The sequence below is a fragment of the Salvelinus alpinus genome, chromosome 4, assembly GCF_045679555.1.
Source record: "Salvelinus alpinus chromosome 4, SLU_Salpinus.1, whole genome shotgun sequence".
NCBI classification, from domain to species: Eukaryota; Metazoa; Chordata; class Actinopteri; order Salmoniformes; family Salmonidae; genus Salvelinus; species Salvelinus alpinus.
In genome coordinates, this window is record NC_092089.1 from 32359199 (window position 1) to 32384198 (window position 25000).

The window sequence follows — 25000 nt, forward strand, 5'->3', positions numbered from 1 at the left end:
TTATAGTGAATGTTATAGTGAATGTTATAGTGCATGTTATAATTAATTTTATAGTGAATGTTATAGAAAATTATATAGTTAATGTTATAGTAAATGTTATAGTTAATGTTATAGTGAATGTTATAATGAATGTTATAGTGAATGGTATAGTGAATGGTATAGTGAATGTTATAGTTAATGTTATAAATATTGTTATAGTGAATGCTACAGTTAATGTTATAGTGAATGTTGTAGTAAATGTTATAGTTAATGTTATAGTGAATGTTATAGTGAATGGTATAGTGAATGTTATAGTTAATGTTATAAATAATGTTATAGTGAATGCTACAGTTAATGTTATAGTGAATGTTATAGTAAATGTTATAGTAAATGTTATAGTGAATGTTATAGTGAATGGTATAGTGAATGTTATAGTTAATGGTATAATTAATGTTATAGTAAATGTTATAGTGAATGTTATAATTAATGTTATAGTAAATGTTATAGTAAATGTTATAGTGAATGTTATAGTGAATGTTATAGTGAATGTTATAGTAAATGTTATAGCAAATGTTATAGTGAATGTTATAGTAAATGTTATAGTGAATGTTATAATTAATTTTATAGTGAATGTTATAGAAAATTATATAGGTAATGTTATAGTAAATGTTATAGTTAATGTTATAGTGAATGGTATAGTGAATGTTATAGTGAATGTTATAGTTAATGTTATAGTGAATGTTATAGTGAATGTTATAGTGATTGGTATAGTGAATGGTATAGTGAATGTTATAGTGAATGTTATAATGAATGGTATAGTTAATGTTATAATGAATGGTATAGTGAATGTTATAGTGAATGTTATAGTAAATGTTATAATGAATGTTATAGTGAATGTTATAGTGAATGGTATAGTGAATGTTATAATGAATGTTATAGTGAATGTCATAGTGAATGTTATAGTGAATGTTATAGCGAATGTTATAGTAAATGTTATAATGAATGGTATAGTGAATGTTATAGTGAATGGTATAGTGAATGGTATAGAACATTTTATATTAATTGTTATAGTAAATGTCAGTAAATGTCATAGTGAATGGTATAGTGAATGTTATATTACATTTTTGTAAATGTTATAGTGAATGTTATTATGAATGTTATAGTAACTGTTAGTAATGTCATAGTAAATAATAGAGTAAATATTATAGTGAATGTTATGAGGGAATAAAACAGAGAAGTCAGAACGAAGAGGGAAGTAAAGTTTTTGATTTAATTTGGTTTTAGCTTTGGTTTGATCATATTTTATTCATTTTTATAAATAACAGGAGAAAATGTTGCGAAGCATAAGACCTTATTCAGGGGATCTGTCAGTCTGGCTCTGAAGGAGAGCTGTGATCACCTGATTGTTAGTGGTGAAGTCATACAATGACAAATCATTATCTTCCTGTAGCCCAGTGACTGAGTCAGTGTGTGATGGGACAGAGTGACAGGAAGCAATTTCAATTCAAACAGACTGTGAGAATGTAACAACGTGACTGAAAGGAAGGCCAGATCACTCCCTGTCTGCTGCTAGCTGGAAGGGTAATGTTCAAATGACATGTATCATGTGGAGATAACACACACACACACACACACACACACACACACACACACACACACACACACACACACACACACACACACACACACACACACACACACACACACACACACACACACACACACACACACACACACACACACACACACACACACACACACACACACACACACACACACACACACACACACACACACACACACACACACACAAACCACACTCTTATCTTGCTCGCTGACACAATTTTGCTCTCTAACAATCTTGCTAATTATAATAGTTAATTAATTATGTGGCGGTGTCTTCATCAGGAGACTAACAACCTACATTTTCATTAATTAGACCTTCAACCCTTCGATCCCTCTCTCCATCTCTCCGTCCCTCTCCATCAGCCCATTTCTCTCTCTCTCATCACCTCATCCCCTGTCTGTACAGTATATCTCTATCTCGACCACTCTCTCTCTTTTCTCTCTCTCATGCCGTCCATCCTTCTCCCTCTCTCTGTTCAATGTCAGTGTTAACATGGTGTATTTTTACTACTGTCTCGTATGAGGTCGTAAACCTTCTGTGTGTGTGTGTGTCTGCTTGTATTCCATTAAAACCCTTTCTCACCATGTGAGGAGGGTCTAAATAACACCAGACGCCCCTCTCTGAGAAACTGCATTACCCATGAGCCTCAGTGTGACCTGGATTGAGGTACAGAGGGACTACAGTATTGAGGCGATGGTTCACTCCCTCTACCACTTGCCACCAGAGATGACTAATGATAACCACCACTGGTTGTACATAGACCCATGTTCCCTATCTCAATTCCCCTGGAATAAAAGTACTGTTTGCTATCTCCATTCCACTGGAATAACAGTACTGTTCCCCATCTCCATTCCACTAGAATAACAGTACTGTTCCCTATCTCAATTCCACTGGAATAATTACCAAGTTATTCACATCAAATGGGCCTTGATCCTTCCACAGGCTGTTCTGAATACGGTCCAATAGAGATAGGGAACAAAACTGTTTTTCCAGTGGAATGGAGATGGGGAACAGTACTGTTATTCCAGTGGAATGGAGATGGGGAACAGTACTGTTATTCCAGTGGAATGGAGATGGGGAACAGTACTGTTATTCCAGTGGAATGGAGATGGGGAACAGTACTGTTATTCCAGTGGAATGGAGATGGGGAACAGTACTGTTATTCCAGTGGAATGGAGATGGGGAACAGTACTGTTCCCTATCTCTATTCCACTGGAAAACAGTTTTGTTCCCTATCTCTATTCCACTGGAATAATTACCAAGTTATTTACATCAAATGGGCCTTGATCCTTCCACAGGCTGTTCTGAATACGGTCCAACCATTACTGCCAACACTCCTGTCAGCTAGTTGTAAGGCAACAGATTGTGTACCATGATATTGATGATTAACCCTTGATAGACTGGTGTTGTTTAGAGACACTGATCTATCAAGGGCATCCTTCTGTCTTACTCCTTCCTCTCTATCAGTCTGTCACTGTGAGAAGTGTTAGACTGTTGTTTGGTGTTAGTCCATAGTGATGGTGGCAAAATGGCCCCCCTTCTTCTCCCTCCATCACTTGCTCTCTCGCTTTGTCTCTCTCCAGAGAGATGTAACCCAGATTTCAAAATGAATTGCTGCCTATTCCCCTCCCTCCCTCCCTCCCTCCCTCCCTCCCTCCCTCCCTCCCTCCCTATTTCTCTCTCTCTCTCCTATCCCATCTTCCTCTTGGTAAAACAGAATCAATCTTGAAAAGAGAATTCATCTCTCCATCTCTTCCCCCTCTTCACCCTGTGTGGGTTAACTTAACAGATACATAGCAGTCCACTCCTCCTCTGTCTTCTCTCGTTCTTGGAAAGCTCATCCCTTGTTACTTGCTATTTTTTGTAGGCAGCTATTTTTCCCAGCTCTTCCTCCCTGCCACCACTAGCCTTTCTCTCTTTCCTTCACTTTTTCTTTTTTGACGTGACCAGTGACAGGTTCAGAGCGATAGCAGGCTGCCTATCAAAGGAGGAGAGATAAAGAGAGGGGGAGAGGAAGAGGAGAAGCCTGCTCTTTGATCAAGTCTGTCAGCCCAAACAACCACAAATACAGGTAATGTCTCTTTCTCTTTCTCTTGGTTTCTCTCTCTCTCTCTTTTCCTCCTTCCACTTCTATCTCCACGTAGCTTTCCACTCTGTTCCTTATTTGTTGAGGATTTCCCTTTTTTCTTGTTGTTGTTTGTTCCCTTTTCTGTGTTCTTTCAGCCCTCCCTATCTCTGGTATTCACCCATTGGATCGATTTCCTCCATCTTCCGGTGTGCCATAATCATTTCAACAGGTCCTGTTTGCTATGCTGTACGCTCTCGGCTTATTTACTTATTCATTCAATCTCTGTTGTGGTTTCATTTATCATTCAGCAGTCTGCTACTCCTCTTCTCTCTGTTAAATATTTCACATTGCTATAGTTTTTCTTTCCTCACTTTTGACTCATATAGACTGTGCATGAGATGGAGAAATTAACACAATATCAAATCAGGACAAGGAGGAAGGAGACAAGGACAGAGAGGGTACCAGTTCTAATATTGGAGTAGGTGGGGGGGGGGGGGGGGGGGGGGGTGCAACAGGAGGTAAAGTTGACATGTGATAAGGGTGTTTGGTTGTCAGGGCAACTCAGGGTGTTTGGATGTCAGGGGAATGTGTGAGGTTGCAGTTGGTGTGGCGTGGCAATGTGGATAGATGGGGTGAGAGAGAGAAAGCGAGCGAGTATGAAGTGGAACACAGTGTGAATTTCACTAATCGTTCTGTGTCTCTGGGTCTCTGAGGAGAGCTCTGTCTCAATGTGTGAATTAACCTCTCTCCTTTTTATACATTCCCTCTCCCTCCCTCTGCTCCTCCCTCTGTCCCCTGTCTGGGTCCTTTTATATTCCCTCTCTCTCTCTTTCTCTCTCTCTCTCTCTCTCTCTCTCTCTCTCTCTCTCTCTCTCTCTCTCTCTCTCTCTCTCTCTCTCTCTCTCTCTCTCTCTCTCTCTCTCTCTCTCTCTCTCTCTCTCTCTCTCTCGCGCTCTCTCTCTCTCTCTCCCTCTGCTCATCCCTCTCTTCCCTGTTTGTGTCATGTTATATTTTCTCTATCCCTTCACCTCTCCCCTACTCCCTCTTACTACTATCCACCCCTCTCATCTGCACCTGTCCTCTACCCTCCTCTCTCTCCCTCTTTCCTTGTCCCTCCTCTGTAACACTCAACCCTCTTTTTTCTCCATCCTCCCATCCCTCCTCTCCATCACCTCTCCTTTCCCCTCTCCTCCCATCCCTCCAGGCAGCATGTCTACTCCCGTGTCCCCGGCCCCCTCCCTCTCCCCCCTGACCCTGGCCTCCCCCGTGGCCACCCCTGGGGCCTCTCCCCTGCCCTCCCCCCTTTCCCCCCCTCCCAGGGTGCCAGTGTTCCAGAGGAAGGGGGCGCTGAAACACAAGAGGATCATCGAGGTCAAGGACCACCAGTTCACCGCTCGCTTCTTCAAACAGCCCACCTTCTGCAGCCACTGCACTGACTTCATCTGGTAAATACACACACACACACAGCGAAATACACACACACACAGTGAAATACACACACACACAAACAGCTAAATACACACAAACAGCTAAATACACACACAGCTTAGTACACACACAGCTAAATACACACACACAGTTAAATACACACACAGCTTAATACACACTCAGTGAAATACACACACACAGTGAAATACATACACACACAGCTAAATACACACAGACAGCTAAATACAAACACAGCTTAATACACACAGCTAAATAAACCCACAGGTAAATACACACAAAACAGAAAACATGCTTCACTAGTTCCCAGCTCGCCTCTACAAACATCCCACAAACTGCAGCCCCTGCACAGCCTTCACCTGGTAACCCACACTCACACACATATTATGAATCTGCACAAACCCACACGTACAAACTCATTATGAATCTGCAGAAACTCACACTTACAAACACATTATGAATCTGCAGAAACCCACACTTACAAACACATTATGAATCTGCAGAAACCCACACTTACAAACACATTATGAATCTGCAGAAACCCACACTTACAAACACATTATGAATCTGCAGAAACCCACACTTACAAACACATTATGAATCTGCAGAAACCCACACTTACAAACACATTATGAATCTGCAGAAAACCACACTTACAAACACATTATGAATCTGCAGAAACCCACACTTACAGACATATTATGAATCTGCAGAAACCCACACTTACAAACACATTATGAATTTGCAGAAACCCACACTTACAAACACATTATGAATCTGCAGAAACCCACACTTACAAACACATTATGAATCTGCAGAAACCCACACTTACAAACACATTATGAATCTGCAGAAACCCACACTTACAAACACATTATGAATCTGCAGAAAACCACACTTACAAACACATTATGAATCTGCAGAAACCCACACTTACAGACATATTATGAATCTGCAGAAACCCACACTTACAAACACATTATGAATTTGCAGAAACCCACACTTACAAACACATTATGAATCTGCAGAAACCCACACTTACAAACACATTATGAATCTGCAGAAACCCACACTTACAAACACATTATGAATCTGCAGAAACCCACACTTACAAACACATTATGAATCTGCAGAAACCCACACTTACACACACATTATGAATCTGCAGAAACCCACACTTACAAACACATTATGAATCTGCAGAAACCCACACTTACAAACACATTATGAATCTGCAGAAACCCACACTTACAAACACATTATGAATCTGCAGAAACCCACACTTACACACACATTATGAATCTGCAGAAACCCACACTTACAAACACATTATGAATCTGCAGAAACCCACACTTCCAAACACATTATGAATCTGCAGAAACCCACACATATAAATACATTATGAATGTGCAGAAACCCACACTTACAAACACATTATGAATCTGCAGAAACCCACACTTACAAACACATTATGAATCTGCAGAAACCCACACTTACAAACACATTATGAATCTGCAGAAACCCACACTTCCAAACACATTATGAATCTGCAGAAACCCACACATACAAATACATTATGAATCTGCAGAAACCCACACTTACAAACACATTATGAATCTGCAGAAACCCACACTTACAAACACATTATGAATCTGCAGAAACCGACACTTACAAACACATTATGAATCTGCAGAAACCCACACTTACAAACACATTATGAATCTGCAGAAACCCACACTTACAAACACATTATGAATCTGTAGAAACCCACACTTACAAACACATTATGAATCTGTAGAAACCCACACTTACAAACACATTATGAATCTGTAGAAACCCACACTTACAAACACATTATGAATCTGCAGAAACCCACACTTACAAACACATTATGAATCTGCAGAAACCCACACTTACAAACACATTATGAATCTGCAGAAAACCACACTTACAAACACATTATGAATCTGCAGAAACCCACACTTACAAACACATTATGAATCTGCAGAAACCCACACTTACAAACACATTATGAATCTGCAGAAACCCACACTTACAAACACATTATGAATCTGCAGAAACCCACACTTACAAACACATTATGAATCTGCAGAAACACACACTTACAAACACATTATGAATCTGCAGAAACCGACACTTACAAACACATTATGAATCTGCAGAAACCCACACTTACAAACACATTATGAATCTGCAGAAACCCACACTTACAAACACATTATGAATCTGCAGAAACCGACACTTACAAACACATTATGAATCTGCAGAAACCCACACTTACAAACACATTATGAATCTGCAGAAACCCACACTTACAAACACATTATGAATCTGTAGAAACCCACACTTACAAACACATTATGAATCTGTAGAAACCCACACTTACAAACACATTATGAATCTGTAGAAACCCACACTTACAAACACATTATGAATCTGCAGAAACCCACACTTACAAACACATTATGAATCTGCAGAAACCCACACTTACAAACACATTATGAATCTTCAGAAAACCACACTTACAAACACATTATGAATCTGCAGAAACCCACACTTACAAACACATTATGAATCTGCAGAAACCCACACTTACAAACACATTATGAATCTGCAGAAACCCACACTTACAAACACATTATGAATCTGCAGAAACCCACACTTACAAACACATTATGAATCTGCAGAAACCCACACTTACAGACATATTATGAATCTGCAGAGACCCACACTTACAAATACATTATGAATCTGCAGAAACACACACTTACAAACACATTATGAATCTGCAGAAAACCACACTTACACAAACATTATGAATGTGCAGAAACCCACACTTACAAACACATTATGAATCTGCAGAAACCCACACTTACAAACACATTATGAATCTGCAGAAACCCACACTTACAAACACATTATGAATTTGCAGAAACACACACTTAAAAACACATTATAAATCTGCAGAAACCCACACTTACACACACATTATGAATCTGCAGAAACCCACACTTACAAACACATTATGAATCTGCAGAAACCCACACTTACAAACACATTATGAATCTGCAGAAACACACACTTACAAACACATTATGAATCTGCAGAAACCCACACTTACAAACACATTATGAATCTGCAGAAACACACACTTACAAACACATTATGAATCTGCAGAAACCAACACTTACACACACATTATGAATCTGCAGAAACCCACGCTTACAAACACATTATGAATCTGCAGAAACCCACACTTACAAACACATTATGAATCTTCAGAAATTTACACTTACAAACACATTATGAATCTGCAGAAACACACACTTACACACACATTATGAAACTGCAGAAACCCACACTTACAAACACATTATGAATCTGCAGAAACCCACCCTTACAAACACATTATGAATCTGCAGAAAACCACACTTACAAACACATTATCAATCTGCAGAAACCCACACTTACAAACACATTATGAATCTGTAGAAACCCACACTTACAAACACATTAATAATCTGCAGAAACACACATTTACAAACACATTATGAATCTGCAGAAACACACACTTACAAACACATTATGAATCTGCAGAAACCCACACTTACAAACACATTATGAATCTGCAGAAACCAACACTTACAAACACATTATGAATCTGCAGAAACCCACACTTACAAACACATTATGAATCTGCAGAAACCCACACTTACAAACACATTATGAATCTGCAGAAACCCACCATTACAAAGACATTATGAATCTGCAGAAACCCACACTTCCAAACACATTATGAATCTGCAGAAACCCACACTTACAAACACATTATGAATCTGCAGAAACACACACTTACAAACACATTATGAATCTGCAGAAACCCACACTTACAAACACATTATGAATCTGCAGAAACACACACTTACAAACACATTATGAATCTGCAGAAACCAACACTTACACACACATTATGAATCTGCAGAAACCCACGCTTACAAACACATTATGAATCTGCAGAAACCCACACTTACAAACACATTATGAATCTTCAGAAATTTACACTTACAAACACATTATGAATCTGCAGAAACACACACTTACACACACATTATGAAACTGCAGAAACCCACACTTACAAACACATTATGAATCTGCAGAAACCCACCCTTACAAACACATTATGAATCTGCAGAAAACCACACTTACAAACACATTATCAATCTGCAGAAACCCACACTTACAAACACATTATGAATCTGTAGAAACCCACACTTACAAACACATTAATAATCTGCAGAAACACACATTTACAAACACATTATGAATCTGCAGAAACACACACTTACAAACACATTATGAATCTGCAGAAACCCACACTTACAAACACATTATGAATCTGCAGAAACCAACACTTACAAACACATTATGAATCTGCAGAAACCCACACTTACAAACACATTATGAATCTGCAGAAACCCACACTTACAAACACATTATGAATCTGCAGAAACCCACCATTACAAAGACATTATGAATCTGCAGAAACCCACACTTCCAAACACATTATGAATCTGCAGAAACCCACACTTACAAACACATTATGAATCTGCAGAAACACACACTTACAAACACATTATGAATCTGCAGAAACCCACACTTACAAACACATTGTGAATCTGCAGAAACCCACACTTACAAACACATTATGAATCTGCAGAAACCCACACTTTAAAACACATTATGAATCTGCAGAAACCCACACTAACAAACACATTATGGATCTGCAGAAACCGACACTTACAAACACATTATGAATCTGCAGAAACCCACACTTACAAACACATTATGAATCTGCAGAAACCGACACTTACAAACACATTATGAATCTGCAGAAACCCACACTTACAAACACATTATGAATCTGCAGAAACCCACACTTACAAACACATTATGAATCTGCAGAAACCGACACTTACAAACACATTATGAATCTGCAGAAACCCACACTTACAAACACATTATGAATCTGCAGAAACCCACACTTACAAACACATTATGAATCTGTAGAAACCCACACTTACAAACACATTATGAATCTGTAGAAACCCACACTTACAAACACATTATGAATCTGTAGAAACCCACACTTACAAACACATTATGAATCTGCAGAAACCCACACTTACAAACACATTATGAATCTGCAGAAACCCACACTTACAAACACATTATGAATCTGCAGAAAACCACACTTACAAACACATTATGAATCTGCAGAAACCCACACTTACAAACACATTATGAATCTGCAGAAACCCACACTTACAAACACATTATGAATCTGCAGAAACCCACACTTACAAACACATTATGAATCTGCAGAAACCCACACTTACAAACACATTATGAATCTGCAGAAACCCACACTTACAGACATATTATGAATCTGCAGAAACCCAAACTTACAAATACATTATGAATCTGCAGAAACACACACTTACAAACACATTATGAATCTGCAGAAAACCACACTTACACAAACATTATGAATGTGCAGAAACCCACACTTACAAACACATTATGAATCTGCAGAAACCCACACTTACAAACACATTATGAATCTGCAGAAACCCACACTTACAAACACATTATGAATTTGCAGAAACACACACTTAAAAACACATTATAAATCTGCAGAAACCCACACTTACACACACATTATGAATCTGCAGAAACCCACACTTACAAACACATTATGAATCTGCAGAAACCCACACTTACAAACACATTATGAATCTGCAGAAACACACACTTACAAACACATTATGAATCTGCAGAAACCCACACTTACAAACACATTATGAATCTGCAGAAACACACACTTACAAACACATTATGAATCTGCAGAAACCAACACTTACACACACATTATGAATCTGCAGAAACCCACGCTTACAAACACATTATGAATCTGCAGAAACCCACACTTACAAACACATTATGAATCTGCATAAATTTACACTTACAAACACATTATGAATCTGCAGAAACACACACTTACACACACATTATGAAACTGCAGAAACCCACACTTACAAACACATTATGAATCTGCAGAAACCCACCCTTACAAACACATTATGAATCTGCAGAAAACCACACTTACAAACACATTATCAATCTGCAGAAACCCACACTTACAAACACATTATGAATCTGTAGAAACCCACACTTACAAACACATTAATAATCTGCAGAAACACACATTTACAAACACATTATGAATCTGCAGAAACACACACTTACAAACACATTATGAATCTGCAGAAACCCACACTTACAAACACATTATGAATCTGCAGAAACCAACACTTACAAACACATTATGAATCTGCAGAAACCCACACTTACAAACACATTATGAATCTGCAGAAACCCACACTTACAAACACATTATGAATCTGCAGAAACCCACCATTACAAAGACATTATGAATCTGCAGAAACCCACACTTCCAAACACATTATGAATCTGCAGAAACCCACACTTACAAACACATTATGAATCTGCAGAAACACACACTTACAAACACATTATGAATCTGCAGAAACCCACACTTACAAACACATTGTGAATCTGCAGAAACCCACACTTACAGACATATTATGAATCTACAGAAACCCACACTTACAAACACATTATGAATGTGCAGAAACCAACACTTACAAACACATTATGAATCTGCAGAAACCCACACTTACAAACACATTATGAATCTGCAGAAACCCACACTTACAAACACATTATGAATCTGCAGAAACCCACACTTACAAACACATTATGAATCTGCAGAAATCCACACTTACAAACACATTATGAATCTGCAGAAACACACACTTACACACACATTATGAAACTGCAGAAACCCACACTTACAAACACATTATGAATCTGCAGAAACCCACCCTTACAAACACATTATGAATCTGCAGAAAACCACACTTACAAACACATTATCAATCTGCAGAAACCCACACTTACAAACACATTATGAATCTGTAGAAACCCACACTTACAAACACATTAATAATCTGCAGAAACACACATTTACAAACACATTATGAATCTGCAGAAACACACACTTACAAACACATTATGAATCTGCAGAAACCCACACTTACAAACACATTATGAATCTGCAGAAACCAACACTTACAAACACATTATGAATCTGCAGAAACCCACACTTACAAACACATTATGAATCTGCAGAAACCCACACTTACAAACACATTATGAATCTGCAGAAACCCACCATTACAAAGACATTATGAATCTGCAGAAACCCACACTTCCAAACACATTATGAATCTGCAGAAACCCACACTTACAAACACATTATGAATCTGCAGAAACACACACTTACAAACACATTATGAATCTGCAGAAACCCACACTTACAAACACATTGTGAATCTGCAGAAACCCACACTTACAAACACATTATGAATCTGCAGAAACCCACACTTTAAAACACATTATGAATCTGCAGAAACCCACACTAACAAACACATTATGGATCTGCAGAAACCCACACTTACAAACACATTATGAATCTGCAGAAACCCACACTTACAAACACATTATGAATGTGCAGAAACCCACACTTACAAACACATTATGAATGTGCAGAAACCCACACTTACAAACACATTATGAATCTGCAGAAACCCACACTTACACACACATTATGAATCTGCAGAAACCCACACTTACAAACACATTATGAATCTGCAGAAACCCACACTTACACACACATTATGAATCTGCAGAAACCCACACTTACAAACACATTATGAATCTGCAGAAACCCACACTTACAAACACATTATGAATCTGCAGAAACCCACACTTACAAACACATTATGAATGTGCAGAAACCCACATTTACAAACACATTATGAATCTGCAGAAACCCACACTTACAAACACATTATGAATCTGCAGAAACCCACACTTACAAACACATTATGAATCTGCAGAAACCCACACTTACACACACATTATGAATCTGCAGAAACCCACACTTACAGACATATTATGAATCTACAGAAACCCACACTTACAAACACATTATGAATCTGCAGAAACCAACACTTACAAACACATTATGAATCTGCAGAAACCCACACTTACACACACATTATGAATCTGCAGAAACCCACACTTACAAACACATTATGAATCTGCAGAAACCCACACTTACAAACACATTATGAATCTGCAGAAACCCACACTTACAAACACATTATGAATGTGCAGAAACCCACATTTACAAACACATTATGAATCTGCAGAAACCCACACTTACAAACACATTATGAATCTGCAGAAACCCACACTTACAAACACATTATGAATCTGCAGAAACCCACACTTACACACACATTATGAATCTGCAGAAACCCACACTTACAGACATATTATGAATCTACAGAAACCCACACTTACAAACACATTATGAATGTGCAGAAACCAAAACTTACAAACACATTCTGAATCTGCAGAAACCCACACTTACAAACACATTATGAATCTGCAGAAACCCACACTTACAAACACATTATGAATCTGCAAAAACCCACACTTACAAACACATTATGAATCTGCAGAAATCCACACTTACAAACACATTATGAATCTGCAGAAACACACACTTACACACACATTATGAAACTGCAGAAACCCACACTTACAAACACATTATGAATCTGCAGAAACCCACCCTTACAAACACATTATGAATCTGCAGAAAACCACACTTACAAACACATTATCAATCTGCAGAAACCCACACTTACAAACACATTATGAATCTGTAGAAACCCACACTTACAAACACATTAATAATCTGCAGAAACACACATTTACAAACACATTATGAATCTGCAGAAACACACACTTACAAACACATTATGAATCTGCAGAAACCCACACTTACAAACACATTATGAATCTGCAGAAACCAACACTTACAAACACATTATGAATCTGCAGAAACCCACACTTACAAACACATTATGAATCTGCAGAAACCCACACTTACAAACACATTATGAATCTGCAGAAACCCACCATTACAAAGACATTATGAATCTGCAAAAACCCACACTTCCAAACACATTATGAATCTGCAGAAACCCACACTTACAAACACATTATGAATCTGCAGAAACACACACTTACAAACACATTATGAATCTGCAGAAACCCACACTTACAAACACATTGTGAATCTGCAGAAACCCACACTTACAAACACATTATGAATCTGCAGAAACCTACACTTTAAAACACATTATGAATCTGCAGAAACCCACACTAACAAACACATTATGGATCTGCAGAAACCCACACTTACAAACACATTATGAATCTGCAGAAACCCACACTTACAAACACATTATGAATGTGCAGAAACCCACACTTACAAACACATTATGAATGTGCAGAAACCCACACTTACAAACACATTATGAATCTGCAGAAACCCACACTTACACACACATTATGAATCTGCAGAAACCCACACTTACAAACACATTATGAATCTGCAGAAACCCACACTTACACACACATTATGAATCTGCAGAAACCCACACTTACAAACACATTATGAATCTGCAGAAACCCACACTTACAAACACATTATGAATCTGCAGAAACCCACACTTACAAACACATTATGAATGTGCAGAAACCCACATTTACAAACACATTATGAATCTGCAGATACCCACACTTACAAACACATTATGAATCTGCAGAAACCCACACTTACAAACACATTATGAATCTGCAGAAACCCACACTTACACACACATTATGAATCTGCAGAAACCCACACTTACAGACATATTATGAATCTGCAGAAACCCACACTTACAAACACATTATGAATGTGCAGAAACCAACACTTACAAACACATTATGAATCTGCAGAAACCCACACTTACAAACACATTATGAATCTGCAGAAACCCACACTTACAAACACATTATGAATCTGCAGAAACCCACACTTACAAACACATTATGAATCTGCAGAAACCCACACTTACAAACACATTATGAATCTGCAGAAACACACACTTACAAACACATTATGAATCTGCAGAAACCCACACTTACAAACACATTATGAATGTGCAGAAACCCACATTTACAAACACATTATGAATCTGCAGAAACCCACACTTACAAACACATTATGAATCTGCAGAAACCCACACTTACAAACACATTATGAATCTGCAGAAACCCACACTTACACACACATTATGAATCTGCAGAAACCCACACTTACAGACATATTATGAATCTACAGAAACCCACACTTACAAACACATTATGAATGTGCAGAAACCAACACTTACAAACACATTATGAATCTGCAGAAACCCACACTTACAAACACATTATGAATCTGCAGAAACACACACTTACAAACACATTATGAATCTGCAGAAACACACACTTACAAACACATTATGAATCTGCAGAAACCCACACTTACACACACATTATGAATCTGCAGAAACCCACACTTACAAACACATTTTGAATCTGCAAAAACCCACACTTACAAACACATTATGAATCTGCAGAAACCCACACTTACAAACACATTATGAATCTGCAGAAACACACACTTACAAACACATTATGAATCTGCAGAAACCCACACTTACACACACATTATGAATCTGCAGAAACACACACTTACAAACACATTATGAATCTGCAGAAACCCACACTTACAAACACATTATGAATCTGCAGAAACACACACTTACAAACACATTATGAATCTGCAGAAACCCACACTTACAAACACATTATGAATCTGCAGAAACACACACTTACAAACACATTATGAATCTGCAGAAACCCACACTTACAAACACATTATGAATCTGCAGAAACCCACACTTACAAACATTATGAATCTGCAGAAACCCACACTTACAGACATATTATGAATGTGCAGAAACCCACACTTACAAACACATTATTAATCTGCAGAAACCCACACTTACAAACACATTATGAATCTGCAGAAACACACACTTAAAAACACATTATGAATCTGCAGAAACCCACACTTACAAACACATTATGAATCTGCAGAAACACACACTTACAAACACATTATGAATCTGCAGAAACCCACACTTACAAACACATTATGAATCTGCAGAAACACACACTTACACACACATTATGAATCGGCAGAAACCCACACTTACAAACACATTATGAATGTGCAGAAACCCACACTTACAAACACATTATGAATGTGCAGAAACCCACACTTACAAACACATTATGAATGTGCAGAGACCCACACTTTCAAACACATTATGAATCTGCAGAAACCCACACTTACAAACGTATTAATAATCTGCAGAAACACACACTTACAAACACATTATGAATCTGCAGAAACCCACACTTACAAACACATTATGAATCTGCAGAAACCCACACTTACAAACACATTATGAATGTGCAGAAACCAACACTTACAAACACATTATGAATGTGCAGAAACCCACACTTACAAACACATTATGAATGTGCAGAAAACCACACTTACAAATACATTATGAATCTGCAGAAACCCACACTTACAAACACATTATGAATCTGTAGAAACCCACACTTACAAACACATTATGAATGTGCAGAAACCCACACTTACAAACACATTATGAATCTGCAGAAACACACACTTACAAACACATTATGAATCTGCAGAAACACACACTTACAAACACATTATGAATCTGCAGAAACCCACACTTACACACACATTATGAATCTGCAGAAACCCACACTTACGAACACATTTTGAATCTGCAGAAACCCACACTTACAAACACATTATGAATCTGCAGAAACCCACACTTACAAACACATTATGAATCTGCAGAAACACACACTTACAAACACATTATGAATCTGCAGAAACCCACATTTACACACACATTATGAATCTCCAGAAACCCACACTTACAAACACATTATGAATCTGCAGAAACCCACACTTACAAACACATTATGAATCTGCAGAAACACACACTTAAAAACACATTATGAATCTGCAGAAACCCACACTTACAAACACATTATGAATCTGCAGAAACACACACTTACAAACACATTATGAATCTGCAGAAACCCACACTTACAAACACATTATGAATCTGCAGAAACCCACACTTACAAACATTATGAATCTGCAGAAACCCACACTTACAGACATATTATGAATGTGCAGAAACCCACACTTACAAACACATTATTAATCTGCAGAAACCCACACTTACAAACACATTATGAATCTGCAGAAACACACACTTAAAAACACATTATGAATCTGCAGAAACCCACACTTACAAACACATTATGAATCTGCAGAAACACACACTTACAAACACATTATGAATCTGCAGAAACCCACACTTACAAACACATTATGAATCTGCAGAAACCCACACTTACAAACATTATGAATCTGCAGAAACCCACACTTACAGACATATTATGAATGTGCAGAAACCCACACTTACAAACACATTATGAATCTGCAGAAACCCACACTTACAAACACATTATGAATCTGCAGAAACCCACACTTACACACACATTATGAATGTGCAGAAACCCACACTTACAGACATATTATGAATGTGCAGAAACCCACACTTACAAACACATTATGAATCTGCAGAAACCCACACTTACAAACACATTATTAATCTGCAGAAACCCACACTTACAAACATTATGAATCTGCAGAAACACACACTTACACACACATTATGAATCGGCAGAAACCCACACTTACAGACATATTATGAATCTGCAGAAACCAACACTTACAAACACATTATGAATGTGCAGAAACCCACACTTACAAACACATTATGAATGTGCAGAAACACACACTTACAAACACCTTATGAATGTGCAGAGACCCACACTTTCAAACACATTATGAATCTGCAGAAACCCACACTTACAAACGTATTAATAATCTGCAGAAACACACACTTACAAACACATTATGAATCTGCATAAACCCACACTTACAAACACATTATGAATCTGCAGAAACACACACTTACAAACACATTATGAATCTGCAGAAACCCACACTTACAAACACATTATGAATCTGCAGAAACCCACACTTACAAACACATTATGAATGTGCAGAAACCCACACTTACAAACACATTATGAATCTGCAGAAAACCACACTTACACACACATTATGAATCTGCAGAAATCCACACTTACAAACACATTATGAATCTGCAGAAACACACACTTACAAACACATTATGAATCTGTAGAAACGCACACTTACACACACATTATGAATCTGCAGAAACCCACACTTACAAACACATTATGAATGTGCAGAAACCCACACTTACAAACACATTATGAATCTGCAGAAACCGACACCTACAAACACATTATGAATCTGCAGAAACCCACACTTACAAATACATTATGAATGTGCAGAAACCCACACTTACAAACACATTATGAATGTGCAGAAACACACACTTACAAACACATTATGAATCTGCAGAAACCCACACTTACAAACACATTATTAATCTGCAGAAACCCACACTTACAAACATTATGAATCTGCAGAAACACACACTTACACACACATTATGAATCGGCAGAAACCCACACTTACAGACATATTATGAATCTGCAGAAACCAACACTTACAAACACATTATGAATGTGCAGAAACCCACACTTACAAACACATTATGAATGTGCAGAAACACACACTTACAAACACCTTATGAATGTGCAGAGACCCACACTTTCAAACACATTATGAATCTGCAGAAACCCACACTTACAAACGTATTAATAATCTGCAGAAACACACACTTACAAACACATTATGAATCTGCATAAACCCACACTTACAAACACATTATGAATCTGCAGAAACACACACTTACAAACACATTATGAATCTGCAGAAACCCACACTTACAAACACATTATGAATCTGCAGAAACCCACACTTACAAACACATTATGAATCTGCAGAAACCCACACTTACAAACACATTATTAATCTGCAGAAACCCACACTTACAAACATTATGAATCTGCAGAAACACACACTTACACACACATTATGAATCGGCAGAAACCCACACTTACAGACATATTATGAATCTGCAGAAACCAACACTTACAAACACATTATGAATGTGCAGAAACCCACACTTACAAACACATTATGAATGTGCAGAAACACACACTTACAAACACCTTATGAATGTGCAGAGACCCACACTTTCAAACACATTATGAATCTGCAGAAACCCACACTTACAAACGTATTAATAATCTGCAGAAACACACACTTACAAACACATTATGAATCTGCATAAACCCACACTTACAAACACATTATGAATCTGCAGAAACACACACTTACAAACACATTATGAATCTGCAGAAACCCACACTTACAAACACATTATGAATCTGCAGAAACCCACACTTACAAACACATTATGAATGTGCAGAAACCCACACTTACAAACACATTATGAATCTGCAGAAAACCACACTTACACACACATTATGAATCTGCAGAAATCCACACTTACAAACACATTATGAATCTGCAGAAACACACACTTACAAACACATTATGAATCTGTAGAAACGCACACTTACACACACATTATGAATCTGCAGAAACCCACACTTACAAACACATTATGAATGTGCAGAAACCCACACTTACAAACACATTATGAATCTGCAGAAACCGACACCTACAAACACATTATGAATCTGCAGAAACCCACACTTACAAATACATTATGAATCTGCAGAAACCCACACTTACAAACACATTATGAATCTGTAGAAACCCACACTTACAAACACTATATGGATCTGTAGAAACCCACACTTACAAACACATTATGAATCTGCAGAAACCCACACTTACAAACACATTATGAATGTGCAGAAACCCACACTTACAAACACATTATGAATCTGCAGAAACCGACACTTACAAACACATTATGAATCTGCAGAAACCCACACTTACAAACACATTATGAATCTGCAGAAACCCACACTTACAAACACATTATGAATCTGTAGAAACCCACACTTAAAAACACATTATGAATCTGTAGAAACCCACACTTACAAACACTATATGGATCTGTAGAAACCCACACTTACAAACACATTATGAATCTGCAGAAACCCACACTTACAAACACATTATGAATCTGCAGAAACCCACACTTACAGACATATTATGAATCTGCAGAAACCCACACTTACAAACACATTATGAATCTGCAGAAACCCACACTTACAAACACATTATGAATCTGCAGAAACCCACACTTACAAACACATTATGAATCTGCAGAAACCCACACTTACAAACACATTATGAATCTGCAGAAACCCACACTTACAAACACATTATGAATCTGCAGAAACCGACACTTACAAACACATTATGAATCTGCAGAAACCCACACTTACAAACACATTATGAATCTGCAGGAACCCACACTTACAAACACATTATGAATCTGTAGAAACCCACACTTACAAACACATTATGAATCTGTAGAAACCCACACTTACAAACACATTATGAATCTGTAGAAACCCACACTTACAAACACATTATGAATCTGCAGAAACCCACACTTACAAACACATTATGAATCTGCAGAAACCCACACTTACAGACATATTATGAATCTGCAGAAACCCACACTTACAAACACATTATGAATCTGCAGAAACCCACACTTACAAACACATTATGAATCTGCAGAAACACACACTTACAAACACATTATGAATCTGCAGAAACACACACTTACAAACACATTATGAATCTGCAGAAACCCACACTTACAAACACATTATGAATCTGCAGAAACCCACACTTACAAACACATTATGAATCTGCAGAAACCCACACTTACAAACACATTATGAATCTGCAGAAACCGACACTTACAAACACATTATGAATCTGCAGAAACCCACACTTACAAACACATTATGAATCTGCAGAAACCCACACTTACAAACACATTATGAATCTGTAGAAACCCACACTTACAAACACATTATGAATCTGTAGAAACCCACACTTACAAACACATTATGAATCTGTAGAAACCCACACTTACAAACACATTATGAATCTGCAGAAACCCACACTTACAAACACATTATGAATCTGCAGAAACCCACACTTACAGACATATTATGAATCTGCAGAAACCCACACTTACAAACACATTATGAATCTGCAGAAACCCACACTTACAAACACATTATGAATCTGCAGAAACACACACTTACAAACACATTATGAATCTGCAGAAACACACACTTACAAACACATTATGAATCTGCAGAAACCCACACTTACAAACACATTATGAATCTGTAGAAACACACACTTACAAACACATTATGAATCTGTAAAAACCCACACTTACAAACACATTATGAATCTGCAGAAAACCACACTTACAAACACATTATGAATCTGCAGAAACCCACACTTACAAACACATTATGAATCTGCAGAAACCCACACTTACAAACACATTATGAATCTGCAGAAAATCACACTTACAAACACATTATGAATCTGCAGAAACCCACACTTACAAACACATTATGAATCTGCAGAAACCCACACTTACAAACACATTATGAATCTGCAGAAAACCACACTTACAAACACATTATGAATCTGCAGAAACCCACACTTACAAACACTCCAGGTCTCCATAGTTCACTGGCCACCTCTTCCAGCTTCCCACTAACTCTAAAACTGCGGCCACTGCACCAACTTCATCTGGTAAATCACACACACACCATTAGACAGTACAGTGTGTGTACACAGACCCAAAACACACACAGTAACACACATGTTCATGCTCACACAGTCACCATACATGACCCAAGACTGGTTGGAAGCCCAGTATCACGTACAGTAAGCTCATTCTGGCAGACACAGCCAAAGCAGGCCAGTGTAGAATCTGTGTGTGCACGTCTCTGTGCGTGGATGTGTGTGTGGACATAGGGTGGAGAGGGTAGGCTGAGTGCAGGCCTCTCCTCTTGCCAACAACCTCTGGGAAGTTTCCAGTACATTTCGGTGAATGACTGTCAAAGTTACAGTATGATTATTTGACAAAGGAGAAAAGATAGATATGGTAGTGCTCTCTTAGATTCCAGACAGCAGTCTTACACACGAGTTACAGGCATCTCTCCATCTCTCCATCTCTCCCTGTCTCCCTGTGGAGATTCTACTGGTTTCCTACAATAGACATGATAAAATAGATCAGTACTACACAGTTCAAATCAAATCCTCTAGGGCTGTATACTATTGACAACAAACACCAGGGGATTGAAAGGAGGCTTTCTATTGTCAATTTTCTGCCTGCAGGGCCTTTGTCGAGACTTCACAAGGTCTCCTCTCCATTCCCCTGGTACAGGAATAGATCGCTACATATTATCATGTGACAGCCATGTATATGTGGTTGATGTATGGCTGAATAAATAGATATGTATCTTTAATATGATTCAGAGGGGTTGGGTTGAATGCGGAAGACACATTTCAGTTGAATGCATTCAGTTGTACAACTGACTAGGTAGTCAGTTTCCCTTTCCCTACTTTCCTAATATAATAGGATTGTCCAGATAGATGCTTTTGGCTTGTCTTCTGTCCTGTCATCCTATGACCATCAGGTGGTGCTGTTTGGCCTGTCTAGCGTAGCTCTGCCTCTCTGGCACTCTCTGGTGGACAGTACAAAGAACTGTCATAGTACTGAACCACCTAGAGTGGTTTACACTCCTCGTCTCCTCTCCTTCATCTGTGCTGATATGGAAACACTGCAGAGGTGAAACCAATATGGTGGATGTAATTTCCCCTCCTTCACTAGGTCACAAGCCTGTTGCTGTCAGACAGTGCAGATGGAGGAGAGGAGAGGAGAGGAGAGGAGAGGAGAGGAGAGGAGAGGAGAGGAGAGGAGAGGAGAGGAGAGGAGAGGAGAGGAGAGGAGAGGAGAGGAGAGGAGAGGAGAGGAGAGGAGAGGAGAGGAGAGGAGAGGAGAGGAGAGGATGAGAACTCTCTGTGACTATTGAGATGAACCTGGGGGGGTACTTCAGTGTGATCCTCAAGGGCCCTCTCTCTGTAGGGTGCTGTTCTCCCGCCTCTCTGCTGCTTACCTTTTAATCAGCAGCTGATTCACAACAGGAAACTGGCTGAGTGGACTCTTTAGCCAATCAATGGCTTTAATTATTCAATTAAGATCTAAGGAGACAGGAAAGCAGAAGACTGCAACTCTGGAGGAGGATGAGGGGGAGGGGGAAGAGGAGAAGGAGAGGGGGGGAGGAGGAAGAGGAGGAGGAAAGGGAGAAGGGGGAGGAGGAGGGGGGAGGGGGTGAATGGGTGTTTGGTGTGTGTGTGAGAGAGGCAATAACCCCCCCCCCCTCCTAGTTGACCTGATCAGCACTACAGTAAGTGTAGTAATCTACACAGATGTCCTGCAGTGCACTCTCAGACATTCTCACTGTATTTCTGCTGTTTTATTCCATAAAAGCCGTCACAAGGACATGTATTTGCCACAACACCCCCGTAATTCTGAGGGTTTCTGCTGACAAAGGCTTTATGGACGAAACGCGTCCTTGTCGGCTGCTGTTATTTGATAAAACAAAAGAAGGAGCCATATCTATAAGTGCTATAGCCATCTTGATTTGTTAACATTGGATTATTCGTGGGTTACAGCACTGCACCAAATGATGCATATCTTTCTGTTCAGGCCCATCTGCTTATCTTCCACTGAGCAGGCCATTCCTTTCAGTTGTGTGGTATGTAAGATCAGTGATGGTTTCTGTGTTGTGTTATGGTTTGTTCCACACAGGGGAATTGGAAAGCAGGGATTTCAATGTCAAGGTAAGGATTATTGGATCATAAATTATCATTAATCAGCCGATCGTTACCATTTTTTACATTTTGTCCGAAGACGTTAACAGCAATTCTAGTCCTTAACCTCTAAGAGCAAGTCAAGGCAATAGTACCATTGATGAAGGAATATTTATCTTGGTGTTGATTGATGCATTGTGTTTTTGACATTGAACCCCTAGTGAACAATCTTGATCACAATGACATTCAGCAGTTTGATTTGACAAGACTAGAACACATACATTTTCCACATTATTCTTGGAATCAGATGAGGTTTTTATAAACAGGGACAAATGGATTAGGATGTAGTAATGTGTTGATTGTCTTTCTGCTCTGTGTTTTGTGGCAGTGTGCAGTTTCTCTGTCCACAAGCGATGTCACGAGTATGTAACGTTCACCTGTCCTGGCGCCCCCACTGCTCCTTCAGAAGTGAGTCTATCTTCCACCTTCTCCCAGCTTTTACACCCTCCCTCCCTCCCTCCCTCCCTCCCTCCCTCCCTCCCTCCCTCCCTCCTCCCGTATCCATCCATCATTCCACACACACACACACACACACACCTGTCCCTCTGTCTGTCATTCCTCCACTCCGCCTTTACTGTCATTCATCCTTATATAGATCTTTACATCTCTCCATCCGTTCATCCCTCCACTCCACACTTCCCTTTTCAGGGCTCCCTCACTCCTCCCTTTCTTTCACCAAGCCATACAGAGAGAGGAAGAGAAAGAGAGAGAGAGAAAACAAAGAGGAGGGAGGAGTGAGGGATCC

The 25000-nt window shown here is 38.5% G+C and overlaps 1 protein-coding gene across 1 annotated transcript in view; it reads left to right on the top strand.

The window, feature by feature from the left end:
• Nucleotides 1-25000, top strand: part of prkcg (protein kinase C, gamma) — a 108552-nt gene that overhangs the window by 15630 nt on the left and 67922 nt on the right. Inside the window, exons 2-5 of the mRNA XM_071395054.1 lie at nt 3557-3677; nt 4879-5119; nt 24194-24225; nt 24584-24663. Of these exons, the coding sequence (XP_071251155.1) occupies nt 4884-5119; nt 24194-24225; nt 24584-24663 (348 nt within the window). The 5' untranslated portion in view covers nt 3557-3677; nt 4879-4883. The remainder of the gene's footprint in view (nt 1-3556; nt 3678-4878; nt 5120-24193; nt 24226-24583; nt 24664-25000) is intronic.